At 37.1% G+C, this 16,115-nt stretch overlaps 2 protein-coding genes and 1 non-coding gene across 5 annotated transcripts; all 3 read right to left on the bottom strand.

Moving 5' to 3' along the window:
* Positions 1-533: 533 nt before the first annotated feature.
* On the bottom strand, positions 534-613 carry TRNAL-UAG (transfer RNA leucine (anticodon UAG)). The gene has a single exon. It is a non-coding gene; the product is annotated as a tRNA-Leu (tRNA).
* Positions 614-1,529: 916 nt separating this feature from the next.
* LOC137711085 (serine/threonine/tyrosine-protein kinase HT1) lies at positions 1,530-5,655 on the bottom strand. Of its 3 annotated transcripts, XM_088695451.1 has the most exons (4): positions 5,220-5,421; positions 4,528-5,042; positions 3,520-3,975; positions 1,530-1,956 (listed from the first exon to the last, which is right to left on the bottom strand). In XM_088695451.1, exons 2-4 carry the CDS (start codon positions 4,882-4,884, stop codon positions 1,729-1,731), a joined length of 1,041 nt encoding a protein of 346 aa, XP_088551577.1. In that variant the 5' UTR covers positions 4,885-5,042; positions 5,220-5,421; the 3' UTR covers positions 1,530-1,728. The 3 variants fall into 3 exon arrangements, with proteins under 3 accessions (XP_088551577.1, XP_068306392.2, XP_068306391.2); XM_068450291.2 differs by having other exon boundaries at positions 1,530-2,854; positions 4,528-5,655; XM_068450290.2 differs by having other exon boundaries at positions 4,528-5,648.
* Positions 5,656-12,984: 7,329 nt separating this feature from the next.
* Positions 12,985-15,032, bottom strand: LOC137711117 (CASP-like protein 4A3). The gene is made up of 3 exons (XM_068450323.2): positions 14,250-15,032; positions 13,864-13,999; positions 12,985-13,453 (listed from the first exon to the last, which is right to left on the bottom strand). The coding sequence occupies exons 1-3, from the start codon at positions 14,831-14,833 to the stop codon at positions 13,259-13,261; spliced, it is 915 nt and encodes a 304-aa protein (XP_068306424.2). The 5' UTR covers positions 14,834-15,032; the 3' UTR covers positions 12,985-13,258.
* Between the last annotated feature and the right edge of the window lie 1,083 nt (positions 15,033-16,115).

Raw genomic sequence — 16,115 nt, 5'->3', positions numbered from 1 at the left:
ATTTGGGGCCAATATATAATTAATGATATTCGTTAATTCCTTAAAGTTTTCTCTCAACCCAAACTTAGGCATGTTAGACGAGAAGCAAATCTGGCAGCACATGTGCTTGCAAGAGCAAGAACTGGAGAGCAACATGAGGTGGCTTGGTGAACCACCGGCGTGGTAGCGGACATCTTGATTGAGGATAGTTCTATTGAGTGATTACATCTTTTTCTCCCTTATTCTGTAATGGTGATCTCTTTTTTTCTCGATTCTGGTTTGAAAGTGTCGGTAAGGATTTTTTTTCTAGAAGTCCACATCATTTCTATGTTCTAAACATTTTGTAAGTATTTTGTCGACATCTTAATGAATATTGTACCCTTTTATAAATAAATAAAAAATTTGAAAAAAAAACTTGTAATCAATCAAAGAGACTCTTGTCCTCACCAAAGTGCAGGCAAAGAGTGGGCAGAAAGTTTTTGGCACAGCGGGACTCATTACAATCCTTTTTTCGATGGAGTTGTAAAAGCAAAAGAGAATAAAAATAAAAAATCTGACGGCTGTGGGATTTGAACCCACGCCCTTTCGGACCAGAGCCTAAATCTGGCGCCTTAGACCACTCGGCCAAACCGTCGCACGTTGAACAATGTCACAGATGGTTATAAATGTAATCTTCAACTATATTTTGGTCTTTTGTCTTTTTCTCTTTTGGTGTTTCTTCAGCTATATTTATTACTCTTCTTTTTAAGAGAAAATAAAATGAATTAGTTAAAAAAAAACAGCTAATTACAAGTGAAATTGTAAGTTAGAGTGAAAGAAGTCCCTGGGTGGACAATTGGAAGCAAGCATGACAACATACATGTTAAACTCACTTATATATGGTCAATGGATTAGGATAATGAGAATCACTAACCTTGACTCCAATATGCAAATTCATCTGTTCAATGATATTGTATTATTAATTTGAAATACTATGATAATGTACTAAGCTGAAATAAAATCTCTTTATAGATATGTAACCGACGCATACCATAAACTTTCATATATATCCAAGTCTTAGGCTAATAGTGGCAACGCACTTTAGGAATGATGGAGAGGAAGTTTCAAAAGTGCTTCTATTGAAATTATCACATTCAACCACAACAAGTAACCTAGTGGTAAGGGCGCATACTGCAGCTTCCCAATAAACAAAAAAATGTGGAAGGTCACGGGTTCGATTCTCCGAGCTAGTAAGTCTACTTGACTGTGGTCATGTGAAAGATCACGAGTTCGATGCTCCGAGCTAGTGAGTTTGCTTAACTGTGACCACGGGTAAGGTGAAACTCCCTATAACCTCTCCGGACCCCGAAGAGATGGATAACCGTGACTTGTCACCAGTTGTCCTCTTATTAAAAAAAAAATTTGTCACATTCAACATTTAACATCAAATTTGACTAAAACAAATAAACAAAGAATTTAATATGCACATTATTGCATATATCAATCATAAATAGGATAATACAATTGTTTGCATCACAAGTTAAAACACCAATAAAAGCAGTGACTATGAGTGCTATTAATCCCATTATATTCAAGATAAAAGGATAGAAGGATAAAAAGGTTAACAAGACAGAAAGGAAACAAAAATGTTCACAAATCATAATTCATATGAACATGGGGAACCTTGACAAGAAAAGCATATGTTTACATTTTAACATCAAAACTTTGATTCCAGAAAAAAAGAATCCCTAAATCTTTCCAGAAGCAGATCTACCGGCGACCCGTCCATTTCGGAAAGCATCGCGATAGGGCGTGATTTTCCGGTGGCTCGTAAGATGAGAAGAAATCCGGGTCCTGCTCAAGGGACTCAGCATAACCTTCCAAAATGTGCACTATCTCGTTGAAATGAGGCCGCTTGTCCGGATGGCTTGACCAACATCGGCTGATGAGACGACTGAATGGCGCAGGGCATGTGGACGGCAATGGGGGTCTTGCATTCTGCACAAAATGAAGCAGATATAACCACATATAACGGAATAATAAGCTTTTCTACAAAGGAAAGTAACACCTTATCATTGTATTAAGACCACTGCAGGATACTTAGTCTATTGTGTTCATACAAAAAACCGCATCAACCCGACAAAGTTTCAACTAATTAGGACTCATCTCATCTTCAGTTCCTGCAACCAAACTTGAATGGCAAACTGTAGCTGTGAACCGCCAAATTCTGGCTTTTGCGACAACTTCCAGCACATTTTTCCCGTTCATGTGGTTTAGTTTACACAAAACATTTGACTTTCATGTTTACGGGAATCATAAGCGCAACCAAGTAAATTGATTCGCATATTGATGCCATACATTCCAGGGGTTATTCAGAATAGTGCAACCACACGAAAAAAGTTGAATGTTCATAGTTTCAGAACCAAAAGGAGATCGACATATATCTCCATAACAGGTCAGCTTTATGTTAAAAGGGTTCAAAACATAGCAACAAAACCGGTTTACATGGGTGGAAAGTGAGAATTCAAGGTGGCAAACAGACAGGGTTCCCAATTATTCCACAAAATCTTAACAGGTGCAAGAAGATGCCAACCGCTAAAACTGAAACAGATCGAAATGTTAGATGCCAGTATGCTGCTTCTTGGTAGAAGGCAATTACGAAATCGCTGAAGTTATACTATCATTATGAGGCAGAATTAAACAAACGTTAAATGCAACCCTCCACAACATCCTTCAGAATTCAGATGTGTACATGTATTAGTGCATGACTACCACTGCTTTAAAATATCTTATCAACAAAGAAAAAGATATAGGATTTAATATATTTCTCTGAATTTCGCAGATGTCATTTCCTGCATAGATAAGGATGGCCAAATGCAGCAGGTCCCCACATGATCTGGATAATACAAGGACAAGCATATAAATGACTGTCTCTCACCCCACTTAGGATGCATGTGAGAAACATACTGGTGTAATAGATGCATCACGAAGATAGAAACTAAGAACGATAACAGATAAACTGTAATTTCCTTAATGGCATATTACTTTTACTGGATGGCAATTCAAGAAAGTTTATCAAATGTTGTGAAGTAGAAGAGCTGATACTTAAGATCTTTCTAAGACCAAAAATATCAATGCATGTGAGAGTTATTCAAGCAGTCAGTTTAGGAGGCAAGTACAAATTGCATGCTTTAAATTGTATCTTAGTGTGCTAAAATGGGAATATAATATGCAGAAAAGAAAATGATTCAGAAAGGAACACCATCATTCTCTGTTTCCATGAATCTCTAACAGTTTTGAACAGTCAGAAACATATGGGTGACAAAAACAATTTTTAGTAGTACCGGGATTTTTTTAGGCCTGTTATTCAGAGTTCAATATTTCAAGAATGGATATATTGGCCTCATTTAAATGCGTAGACTAAAGCTTGCTATGATAATATCCCGGTGTCAATAATAGGTATCACCATATCAACACCTCAATGATAACTAATACGTATTGATACAAATTATTAACCGCAGAGCAGGGCAAGTACCATCACGGGTACAATGAGAAAAATACCTTCTGCGATACTGCAAATGCAGCCTGTTCAGGAGTCATGTTGTCAAATGGTGTCAATGCCGTTAAAAGCTCCCACAGAACTATTCCAAAACTGTAAACATCAACTTTCTTTGTATGGTGTTTCTCTTTGATCATTTCGGGTGCCATCCAACGGTAAGTGCCCGTGAATCCCTTTGCACTGCCACACTGTGACTCTAGGCATGAAATTCCAAAATCCGCAACTTTCACAGACATATCTTCCCCTAGCAATAAATTTTCTGACTTGAGATCCCTATGAAGTATACTTTGAGAATGGAGATATTGCATCCCACGAGCAATGTCGAGGGCTAATTTCACAACTAGGCTAAGCGGAACAGAATTTGGATCCTGCTGATGAAGATATTTTCTTAATGATCCCCCAGCTAAATACTCAGTGATAATGCAGAACACTGGAGGTTTCTTACAAGCAGCAACAAACTGCAGAATAAATTTGGTACATGAAGGTCAAAAAACATCAAGGGCAGCTATTGTTTCGACATCAGAATGTTACTACCATGATTCTCTAAAAGTGAAAATTCTTGAAACAACTGATTACAATTTTCGGATTACACGAGATATCAACAAAGATTAAGGTCAGATATAGAATTATAAGGATGTAAACTCTTAAGTAAGGAATCTGCAACAATCAATCAATGCCTAAATGATGAAACAGTAACAGATTTCCTAAACACTGGGCCGAACAATTCCGGTTCCATTTTCGAGTGCTTTCTTGCAGTAAGATCTTAAAATGCAGGGTTATAAGGGGTTTTGGGTTTTATACAGACCAAAAGATCACAAAAGTTAGCAGGAAGAAAACCTGAAAGAGAACAAAAACAAAAACTGCATTTCCAACAAAACATCAACCAGGACCACATCCTTGAAAAATTTTCCAACAGAACTGAAAAGGCAAGCAACACCACCTTAAACCCAAGACAGGAGAGAGAGAGAGAGAGAGAGAGAGAGAGAGAGAGAGAGAGAGAGAGATTTTACAGTGATGATATTAGGATGGTGCAAACGAAAGAGCAAAGCAACCTCAGAAGTGAACTGCTTCTCAAGCAAAACAGCCAACCCTTCATCTTCCTCAGGCTGGCTGATCAGCTTAATCGCCACATCCCTCTGCTTATAAACCCCTCTGTAAATCCTGCTATGCCTTCCCGAAGCAAATTTACACCCAATGTACAACTGTGACATGTCAGCACTCCACTCCTCTCCTTCCCCTTTAATCTCAGCCCCTGAGGACACCAAGTACTTGGACCATGAGACTGCACGGTTATACTCGCCGAGGGAGAGCCTCCTCTCCAGCTTGCCATTGTTGGAAATCTGCTTAAACCAGTGGAAATTCTTCATGGGTCGGCGCCAAAACTCATAAAAAAAAAAAAAAAACCAGAAAAACTCAGAACCCCTTTGGTATTTTCACTCCTCAACTAGCAGAAAGCCTCCAAATTTGCAGAAAAACTTGGATTTGCAGACGACCCAGAATGATTAAATTGTTGTTTTTCGGACACCTACATTTCGAAATCATCAATCTCTGTGCATTTAAACGCTGGTGGATAACGGATTCAGATTAAGCAGAAGCTGGGAAAAAAGTTGATAATTTTCGAGGCAATAAGCATGTTTCTGGGCAGAAGGTAGAGCCTTTGGTCAGAAATCTTGAATTTCTACATATTTAGAGAGAAACCCACCATTTGAAAGACCAAAAGAAGCTCTGGAAATATGGTTTTCGAGCTTCCAAGCCCAAAACCACACATGGGTTTTGAGAAGTTGAGAGAAAGAGCTCAGGTGGTGAGGGATGCAGTAGTTCAAGTAGAAGAAAAAGGTTGAAAGCTTGTAATAACGTGAAGCTAGAAAACAAAAACAGGAGGGAGAGAGAGACAGCGAGAGCGAGAGGAATGGGTCGGTTGAGAGATGAGTTGGTAAGTTGGTGGTGGTGGTGGTGGTGGTGCAGTAAAAGCATATGCTATGGGCGGGAGGTGCCTGGCTGTACTTGTCTCATCATCTCATCTCTCCATAAAATTCACAGCTCCTACTCTCTACAAACTCCATTCATGAACAGGAACGTGCGAAGATCCACTTCTGAGGAGACAAACTGGAACCTTGTTGATTTTGACCTCTACCTCTCTGATTTTCCCTCTTTGTCCTTTTTATCCCAATGCCAAAATGCCACTGCCTTGCCCCTTTGTTACTCTTGGAATGAGCAAACTAGCATGAATAATGTTAATTGGTGGTGGTAAATACTTAATACATCATAAGCTTTTTCACATTTTGACAGGTCAGTTTTTTATTTTTTCGAAGGAAGAGAATCTTCTTCGGATCCTCTTTGTAAAGATTTTAAGAATCCTCATATCCTAGTCGTTAATCGTACATCATACGGTTAGTTTTCGTTATATACTATTTGTTTTTAATTTTAAATAATAAAATTCAAATTATTTCTAACCGCACGATATATAATGAATGACTCAGATATGAGGATCGCTACAATTTGGATCCTCCACCCTATGAAAGAAAGTTTTTGCATGTGATTATAAGTAATTGGGCTACGTTTCATATTGCTAATTGGTTTTATAGTGAAACCTCAACTTTCTTTATGGCATTAGAGCAGGTTGTCTCACATGTGAAGCCTAACGATCACACTTGCTTCACGTCACCCGATTTGTGTCGTTCAATTGTTAAACTTGAAACTTAGCCACACATAAGAGGACATATTGAAAGAACTAATTCCACATCAAAAGAAAAAAATAACGCTTAAAAGAAATTAATTACTCTCCATAATACGAATTAATTTTGTGATAAAACATCAATTTTTTCAAATACCCAATTTCAATTATAGTCATAATCCACTAGGAATGTCATTGATTAAAGGGTGGTAGCATTAACTATAAGAGTAATTTTAAATATTTTTTAAAGAGTGGTGGCATTAATTATTACTATTAGTAATTTTCATTGTGTACACAACTGGAGGAAGAGATTACTATTTGGTAATATCTTGACTATGACTTATTTTTTATAAGCAAAACATGATTGTGGGCAACACTTGCTAAAGCATTTTACCTCTCAAATTTTGTTCTTCAATCAAAGTTAAAAGCCCCTATGCAATAATTTTTTATTAACAATCATTAAATGTAGTAATTATAATGTTTATTGGCCCAGAAATAAGTACATAAGTTGGATTTGATCGAATTTAAAAGTGTTAATAATTTAACATTGAAATTATCACACACTTGTAATTTCTTTTAATATTGAGATCCGATAAATTAGAATCAAAATCTTATTCATTGTGCACTTTCCTATCTAAAGATTGAGTAAAGAATTAGTGATTAGAGAGAAACTTGTGTGCTTCGGCAAAGATACCTCATCACTCATCAAGAATCTTTCAGTAAATTTTAAAAGATACAAAACACTTGGTGATTTCATCATCGATGAAGTACGGTACAAACAACTTCTTTACGGGGAAACGATATCTCATTCCAACTTCGAAAATAAAGTGAGCTTTAACGACCGTGCTCAAAACTTCTAAAGCAGTGAGGCACCAACACCAAGGCTATTTTAGTCCCTCAAAATTTCACTCGAGGGTATATGAGTCATTTCATCAAGCAGGCCGTACGTTACAAAACTTGTAACAGTAACCGAAGAGGAGTGAGGACTATAGTGTTATGGCCGAAAAGCAAGTGGGCCCCACGCTCATACAGAGGGATCCGTGGGAGTGTCAGAGAAGTCGTATGGTCCTCTTCCGTATACGGTCTCTCTCTCTCCCCTCTACCTCTCTGATTCCTTTTTAATTTTTAACTTCTATTTTTTATTTTTTAATATATCGATATTTTTACATTAGAAAATAAAAAGTTTAGTTAAGCAATATAATAGATAACTTAATTTGGTATCGAATTCATCATCCAAGAGATTCAAACCTAAAACCTTTCACTTTCAAGTGAAGAGAAATACTACAAGACTGTAGTATTGAGTGACTATTTTTTTAACTTTATTTACTAGTTTTCCTTTTAAACATATTCGATTAGAGTATGTAAGCCTCACAATGGTTAGCCATAATGTGATTCGTCTTTAATGATAATCGAATCTAAAATCTCTCACTTACAAATAAAAAAAAATTATTACTAAACTGTAATATTAAGTGATAATATTTTCTTTTGTTTTAAATCACCAATAAAACAAAGAAAAAACAAGAAAGAAAACTGATCCGCTCTTGGAGCACGAAAGTTTCACTCTCCGTATGACTTGGCCAACTAACTCTGTCTAGGTTCACACAGACAAGAGGTACAGCCCAAATTGCACCCACAAGGTACAAGGCCTACAAAGCATGCAAACAATTTACAACTACAACTTGGCTGGGTCCTAATTTGCCTGCTGGACCGATTACCAATCTAAACAAGTCTAAAACATCATTAATTCCTCCCTTGTGTTGTGCTTCCGGTCAGTTGTTCATGCACGAGTGGTCGAATCTCAACTGTTGATGTATGCGACGGCTTACCAGTTAAATTTAAAAGTTTTGTTTGAATCAATTGTTGTTATATTATAATGGTTAAATATCAGTTGTTGATGTATGTAAGTTTATATCACAGTAATCAACGTCTTACCAATTAAAGATTTAGAGTTAAGTATGGATCATTTGTTGATAAGCTAGTGGGTGATTCTTACTCGTTGATGTATGTCGACAGATCATGGTGACGACCAAGATTTATCATTTATGCTTGGCTGGATATCCCACTTAAACATGATCAAATAACTTTAACGTTATATGCAAACATGTTTGAGGCAATTCATTGGTTAATCAATCTTCGATAATAACCCATGGACAAAAACGTTTTGCCCTTCATACAATTTGATATTTGTGATGTTGTTATACTTCATCTGATCAGTCGACGTTATGATTTCTAGATTTTATCAAGTAGTGTTTACAAATTGATCTAGCAAGGCATGTTAGATGTTGCATGACGTATTATTTTGAGGCTTAAACCTTATCATCAAGATCTACAAAACCATTCATTTTTTAGCTAAAATGATCATTAAGACTGTTATAACTCTTCACTTTGGTCTCTGAGATTTAAAATTGATAGAGGTAGTCCTTGAGATTGTCCACCATCAATCATTTTGATCTTTCTCTGAAAAATCTTCGTTAAATTGAAGAAACCACAAATTCAAGAAAAGGGGTTGATTTGACAAAATACCCTCAATTTAATTGAGATTTCTCACGAAATAACCAAAATGATTGACGGTGTACAATCTCAATGACTGCTTCTACTATCAATTTTAAATTTCAGAACCAATACGAGGAGTTATGACAATCTCATAGGTAATTTTGAATAAAAAGCCACCAACTATTTTCTGCAAAAAAAAAAAAAAAAAAAAAAAAGGAAAAAGAAAGATCAGCCCACCATTGAAGATCGATTTTGCATTAATTGGTAGGTTGGCATGCAGTGTAGCAGATGATTAACGTTGATCAGTATCTCTTAAGATATTGTTAATTAGGTTGGTTGATTTCTTAATCAGGAGTTGGAATCTTGTGAGAGAACTTGCATATGCATATATAGTTGATAGTTTAGTGGGCAAGGAATCCCAAAACCATGCATTTTCAATCAGTGTATTATTATTCAATTGCTACTTGAGTATTTTAGGTGTCAACTCTTTATCAGTGGGTCAATATTACAAACTGATTGCCCGTATATTGATAGTATATTAGTATCACAATATCAAATAGGTAACCTTTTCTTTAATAGTTTTTGTTGCAAAGAATCTTCGGGGAAGTTTTAATCTTGTATAGGAAAAGCTTGCATTATTTATCAGAGTAGCGACTTTCGTACTTTCTTTTTCTTGCAGAAATAATCTTTTTGTTAAGTATAAATTCTACATTGAGAGATGAGAGATTTTGTATAGACTTATAAGTAAGTTGGGTTATATTCTTCATATTGTCAATTGGTTTTTTGATGGAAACTGAACTTTCTTCACTTTTTTTACTTATTTTGTGGTTCTATGGTTTTTTTTTTTTTTTTTTTTTTGAGTAAAAAGCACTATATATTCTTTCTCGCCAATTTCTTTTCTTTTTCCATCATTGTATCAATCAACGAAACACACAAAAATGAGGGAAGGAATGCAAAATGGTAAATTTGGAGTTTGAAAGTCATTATCCTTGTTTCTCCATCTACAATCTTTCATTTTTAGAGAAATGTTAAGAGAACTCTCTTAAAGAACTCTCTATAAACTCTCTGACATCTCACAATTTAACGTTAATTTCCTATCAACATTAAATATAAACAGTGTGTCAAAATATGAGATGTTAAAGAATCCATAAAAGGTATCATTTTGATAGAATTCCCTTAGCATTTCTCTCCTTTTTATTAGTTATTAAATTGAATAAGTAAAAAGAGAATCAATAAATGAAAACAAGAAGATAAGTAGAAAGAAGAAGACGAGAATGTGAAAATGATTACCCAATTATTATTATCATCATAGGGAGGCTGCAATTACCAAAACGAAGCAGCACGAAATAAGGGTGCTGCACATGCTAGTGTACCGTGGAAACATTGATGAAAACACCACGGCCGCACACCTTATGGTTGGTGGCTAATCAGATTAGATGACTTAAAAGAATGATTAATTAGAATATCAATTATCGCTAATGACAAAAGTTTAGTGAGGTGTAAAGTAAAGTATAAGCATATTGCTTTGAGAGTGAGCCTTATATATACAGACGTAATTATTTTGGCAATCGTATATGATGATATTATTAGGCATGACAAACTTTGTTCTCATGTCATATCTATTATCTTCACAGGTCGTATCATGTCTAATCTATTATCTTGACGAGTTCTTAACATGTGACGTGATAACAATTCAATTAATTAACAGGTCGTGTCTTTTCGTGTCATATCCGTTATCTTTACAGCTCGTGTTGTGTCTAACTCACTATCTTAATGGGTTCTTAATATGTGATGTGATAACGACCTGATTCGTAAACGGGTTGTGTCGTTTTGTATCGGTTTAACGGATCATGCAAGAAATTGGTATCTCTAATATTGAAATTAGACAAACGATAACTCATCGGGTTAGTAACGTGTGACTCGAAAATGACCTGACTCGTTAAGAGGTTCTTAATAGGTGACCTGATAACAACTCGACTCGTTAACAGGTTGATTCGAAAACTATTATTTTCACATCGATCTGTGTTAGATTAACTTGTTGTGCAAAAAATTATCAAACCTAGATATTATGGCTAGCTAGGGTTTGCATGGGATTTGTATTTATTCGTGGGATATTTACGAATCGGAGGGCTGAGATTCGTCGTGCGTGTATGGACGGTAGTGATGAGTGTAGTACGAGAGAGGACAAGTGGATGTGAAGGGAGGAAGACGGGAGTGAGAGGGAACGTTTGTCACCTAGTTGTATTTTGTGCATTGCATGAACATCGCTGATGGTGGACATCACGTGGAGAACTTCTTCAACTCTCATTTCACGTTAAAACATTTTGTTTCTTCTCATGAACAGTTGATATATGTTCTTAGACTGTCAATTAAATTAATAATTATATATAAACATGTGCATAGAATCACTGACGAAGCAACAATGAAATCACTTAATAACACCTTTTTTTTTATTTCTTCCATTAATTTGCTAATTTGGCAACGTAATCTTTCATAAAATGATTAAGTGCTGGAAAAGATAAAAAATTAGTAATCGATATTTGTTTCCTTCATGGTTATGATCATAAATCTTATAACGTCGAGTTTCTGATTCCGTCACTGATGACATCATTAGGGTTTTTGGGTCATGGTACTCTTCGATGAAGTTTGAAGTTAGTGGCTCTAGTTTATATATTTCTTGGGGTTTGGATAAGCTTGGATTAGCATGTGAAAAGCAGAGATGAGACGTATAATGATGGTTGTTTGGATATGAGACATGATGTGTCTAAATCGATGCCTGATGTTTTGTTGCAAGTAGTCTGATGCTGAGACTTCACCATTGTTGATAACTAAACCTAACACGCTTGATGTTTGCATTACACAATTATCTCGATCTTTTGCTGCAACTTAGAAATTCTGTCGTACGATATAATTATATGAGAAATGTTACGGGAACATTTTCAAAAGCGGAATTCTTTATAAATTCTCTATCACCTCACAGTTTAACGTTAATTTCCGTTTTGAGAGTCCATGGAGAGTTCGTCCTAGGTCTCTCCGTTCCTTCATTTGGCTTACGTTCTTTATGTGGCATTCAAACTGATGGCTCTATAAAATTATGTCGATACTTCCACATATTACGGGTAATGTAGGAGGCATCTCTTCTTTTTTTCCCAGGAGATCCTTAGAATTACCACTACTTAGCTTTCAATTCGCCTCTAACCATGAATAGTTGACTAGGCAAGTGACCTTATACGACAGTGGTGGAGAGGTATTGCATCACAACATAGGTTTGAACTCTGTCGGCTCACTAATCTAACATCTAATATGACAAATATATCATTTGACAAAACGAAATCACAATCCCCAAATCTTAATCAGATAATGGGCCGTTAAGGGGGGTCAGTTTTGATTTCTCATCATTTTGAAAGCGCAACCATTTATTGGAGGCCCATTGTGTCTGTCTGTCCAACACCAACAAAAGGAGAAATGTGGACTTCGTTCTCTTTAAAAAAGAAAACAATAAAATAATTGGCTTCTTCCCTGAGAGGTAAAGACCCAAAAGAGATTCTTTCTTGTCTCAGTTGCAAATTAACATGTGTAGAAAGATTTCATCATGTTTCTAATGAACTGTTTTTGTACATTTGTCGGACCATCGAAGTATATATATGCATGCAAGCAATAACATCTCAAGCAAATTACGCACGGTTAGTTTTTAACCTTTTCACATAATAAAATGTGATTAACTTGAAAGTCTTTCGCAGAGGGACCACGATGTTCTCAGGCCCATCCTGGCATTTTTTTTTTTTTTTTTTCATGCAAAAAAGTTTAGTGTTATGCTTATGGTATTCAAGGTTTTTCTGTAGGCTTAAGAGTCACAATCCGACGTTTTAGTTTGATTTCTTTTATCGGGTTTGATTTGAGATTGGTGGTTCCTGTGGAATTCAAACAATCCATTGCTTGTGAACTTTGAGGAGGGAGAGAGGAAGAGAGTTAGAGAGGCTTCAAGTTGAGGTTTAGCGAAAATGATGATGAGTATGACACCATAACAAATCCAAACACAGTAACCGATTGCTAACTATAGGGCAAAGTAATTTTTGTAAGATTAGGAAAGCGTTTCATATTGAGACATTTGGGCTCCTTCTAAACTAAAATTATGACTCTGCCGTTTATCTTACGCATATGCATATAACTAACTTGTAGATACTGAAGAAATGTTTTCCTATAGTGAAGGAGCTTGTAATCTCATCGAGAACTTCCTTACAACAAGAGACGCCCCTATGGTCGTATCTCAAAACCAATCAGGCATTATTACGTGAAAAAGTTGAAACATATAGCTGTGCGTTATTGCCTTGATATATTAACAACTCAAGATTTCACCGTTATTATGATTAAGTATATAATTACACATAAATTGCTATACTAATAACATTAAAGCCGGAACACAGCGACGGCAGAACTGCTCTGCGGAAAACATGCTGTTCGAAGCTGTACAAACGTCGAAAAAAATAACTTTCATTCACATTCCGTAAAAACAACATTCTCGCCAACATGAGAAATCGAAAACCGAGTCCACGGGCGGCCGGTTGTAGGATACATTACGCAGAGTCATGGATACAGAGGTTGTAACCAGATATAAGGGAGCTAAGCGCAAAGGCAACAAAAGCCAGGAAAGCCATGCTAACCGAAGCAGTGGCCATCTCCGTGAACTCATCTTTCCCCCAATTCGATTGCCAGTCGTCGACCCGAGTGGCCGCAGACGATGACGCAGAAATGAGAAGGTATGCCAGCACCTGCAAAGTGAATCAAAACCACAAAAGCACAATGCATTACTTATCCGTACACAAATCTTTAGCTTCCCTCGAGTTGAGGCAGTTTAACGGAACTGTAGTCAACTTAAAACAAAGGCCTAACTACAAACACAACAACAAATCAACGATTCAAGTTTTATCCCTAATGCTTACACCCTAAATCTTAAAATGGCATCGCTTCGGTCTGAAGCATAAGAAAAAAACAGAAGCCTATTTCGGAAACAACAGACGTTAGGTGATGACCATTACCTTCCGAATCAAAAGTATACAAGCACAATTTTCCCTAAAGAAAATTTATCATATTCCACTAAGTACTAACATATAAGGTAATACATTTAACAATAGAAATGTTAAATAGCGATGAAGACAGATGGGCGGGCTGAGGAACTTGCCTGATCCATGAAAAAATCAAAGTGATGACGGAGATGGTGGCGGATCACGAACTTCCCGGTGACTAGATGGTAGGATAGATTATAGGCTTGAAAGGCAGCATATACAAATCCAATTACATTCACAGCTAAGCAATACCTGCAAAGTCAGCACATAATCTTCAATTCATCATAACATTACCTCTAAAAGTAAACAAAAATTCAAGAACCCCATCCACAGTCCATGCAAATGGTGCGCACTGACTTTCTAAGATTCATACAATCGAGACCCCACTTAGTGGGATAGTGTTGTTGCTAATTTGACTTAATCAGATAATCGAGATTAATAATTTTCTGAAAAAGGAAAAATTAAAATGGAAATTAAATTGAAATTGAGGCGGAGGAGAAACCTGTATTCCTTGTAGCGGTCGAAGGAGTCGCCGCTCCATCCCTGAGTCTTGTCCGCCGCCATAACCGAGAACGAAATCAAGCACAACACCAACTCACTCACCCTAAACCCCAGCGCCGCCGTCTTCATCATCTCCCCCCTCTTCGACCGTCTCAGAATCGAATTCGTCACCCCCTTGGATCTCCCACCGTTGACTCTGCCTTCCTCCCCGCCTCCAACACCGTTGACTCCGGCCAACTCCTCCTTCAACACGGACGGCGCCACCTCCTCCTTCACCGACCGGTTGTACACCACCACCGGCGACAGCGCCTTGGCGTTCTCCGGCGGCTTCTGATGCCGGAGCGGCGGGTACTGGTTGAACTTGTCGACGGCCATGATCGCCTTGGAGTTGTCGACCGGCTTCTCCGGCGAGTTCTCGGGGGACTGGTACGGCGGGCTGTCGGGCGGGTCGAAGGCGTCGGATCGGATCGGGGAGTGGAATCGGAGGGGCGAGTCGTCGGAGGTCAAAGACCAGGACTTCTTCATGTTGGGATTGGATTTCTGGTGGTGGTGGTTGGGTTTCTGAGTTTGGGGTTGGGATTCCATTTGGCGCGCATAAAATTTTCTCGGGAGATTTATCGAGTGGGAAAAAGAGTGTTTGGGAACTGAGAAAGTGAGAAGAGAAGTGATGGCGGTGGGACTCCGGAGTCTTTGAGTTGATGTTTTCGCGCTGTGAGGAATTGGCCTACGTGGAAAGCTTTCCTTCCCGCTTTACTACTTACTAAAGCGAGAAGCTGATTGATTCATACGACGTCGTTACCTGCCTCGTTTACAACTGGCAAATGCCACGGCGGAAAGCAAAGTTACCAAACCACGGGTCACGTGAGTTAATTCAGTTGATCAGTGCATTACTTAAGTCGTCAAAATACCAACGTATTATTACACCGGTTTATTATCTACTCAAACGTTTAATGTTTATATAATGTTATTTACTCATTTGACTTACATGATAATGTAATTTTAAGTTTCGAAACGTGCATCAGTTAGTCCTCACTCAAATATAAATCTTGAAAATTTTCACCAAAATCGAATTTCTTTGAGTAATTTGGTTGTTATCATGAACATCTTATCGTTTTATTGGCGTTGATTTGTTTGCTTATTTATTTAATTACGGTGACATGATTAATTGTTTTTCAACTTCGGTGAATTTTACAAACATGATATTTTCATAAGTGTATGATTATCGTGTTGATTTATATTTGTAACAAAAAATATATCAAAATTATAGCTAAAAACTAAGTGCTAATAGTGGTGGAAGAAAAAGAAAAAAAAAAGGCAAGAGCTTTAAGAGGCTGAAGAGGAAGACTTGCATGGCAAAGGTAAAAGGCAAGAAAAACACATAAAATGGTAGAAAATCCAAGCAAGGTAGCTTTTAAGTATAAAAGCTTTCTTTATGTAAAGTTTTCTTTAATTCACTAGTGCGCTATCTTTCATCACCTAAAGCCATAAATTCCTTCCCCAACTTTTCCATCTTGCTTCCATCCAAGATTCCTCCTCGGGAATTCAGGATTTTGAGAAATTTTAGTGTTAAAAGTACAAGATTTTCAGAGAGAAACAGAGCGTGAACGGCACAAAAAAATTTCAATTCGCCCACCAAGGGATTTCGTAAAATACTTGGTTTGTTTGTTGTCGTCAGCCAAACTATGTTGCACATATGTCAACATATATTGACATATGTTTTCAGAAAATTTGTTGAGTGATGTTGACGTACTCGTTAAAATATGCATAATAAATATTACATCAAACACTTGATAAGCACAAAAGGAAGCCATCAAACATTTAGATGATCCCCGGAAGATCGTTTCCTATACTCTGAGTGGTCATGGGA

Source organism: Pyrus communis, chromosome 6 (assembly GCF_041283825.1).
Source record: "Pyrus communis isolate YQ-2024b chromosome 6, ASM4128382v1, whole genome shotgun sequence".
In the NCBI taxonomy this organism is placed as follows: Eukaryota; Viridiplantae; Streptophyta; class Magnoliopsida; order Rosales; family Rosaceae; genus Pyrus; species Pyrus communis.
This window is presented reverse-complemented; position numbering and strand designations above follow the sequence as displayed.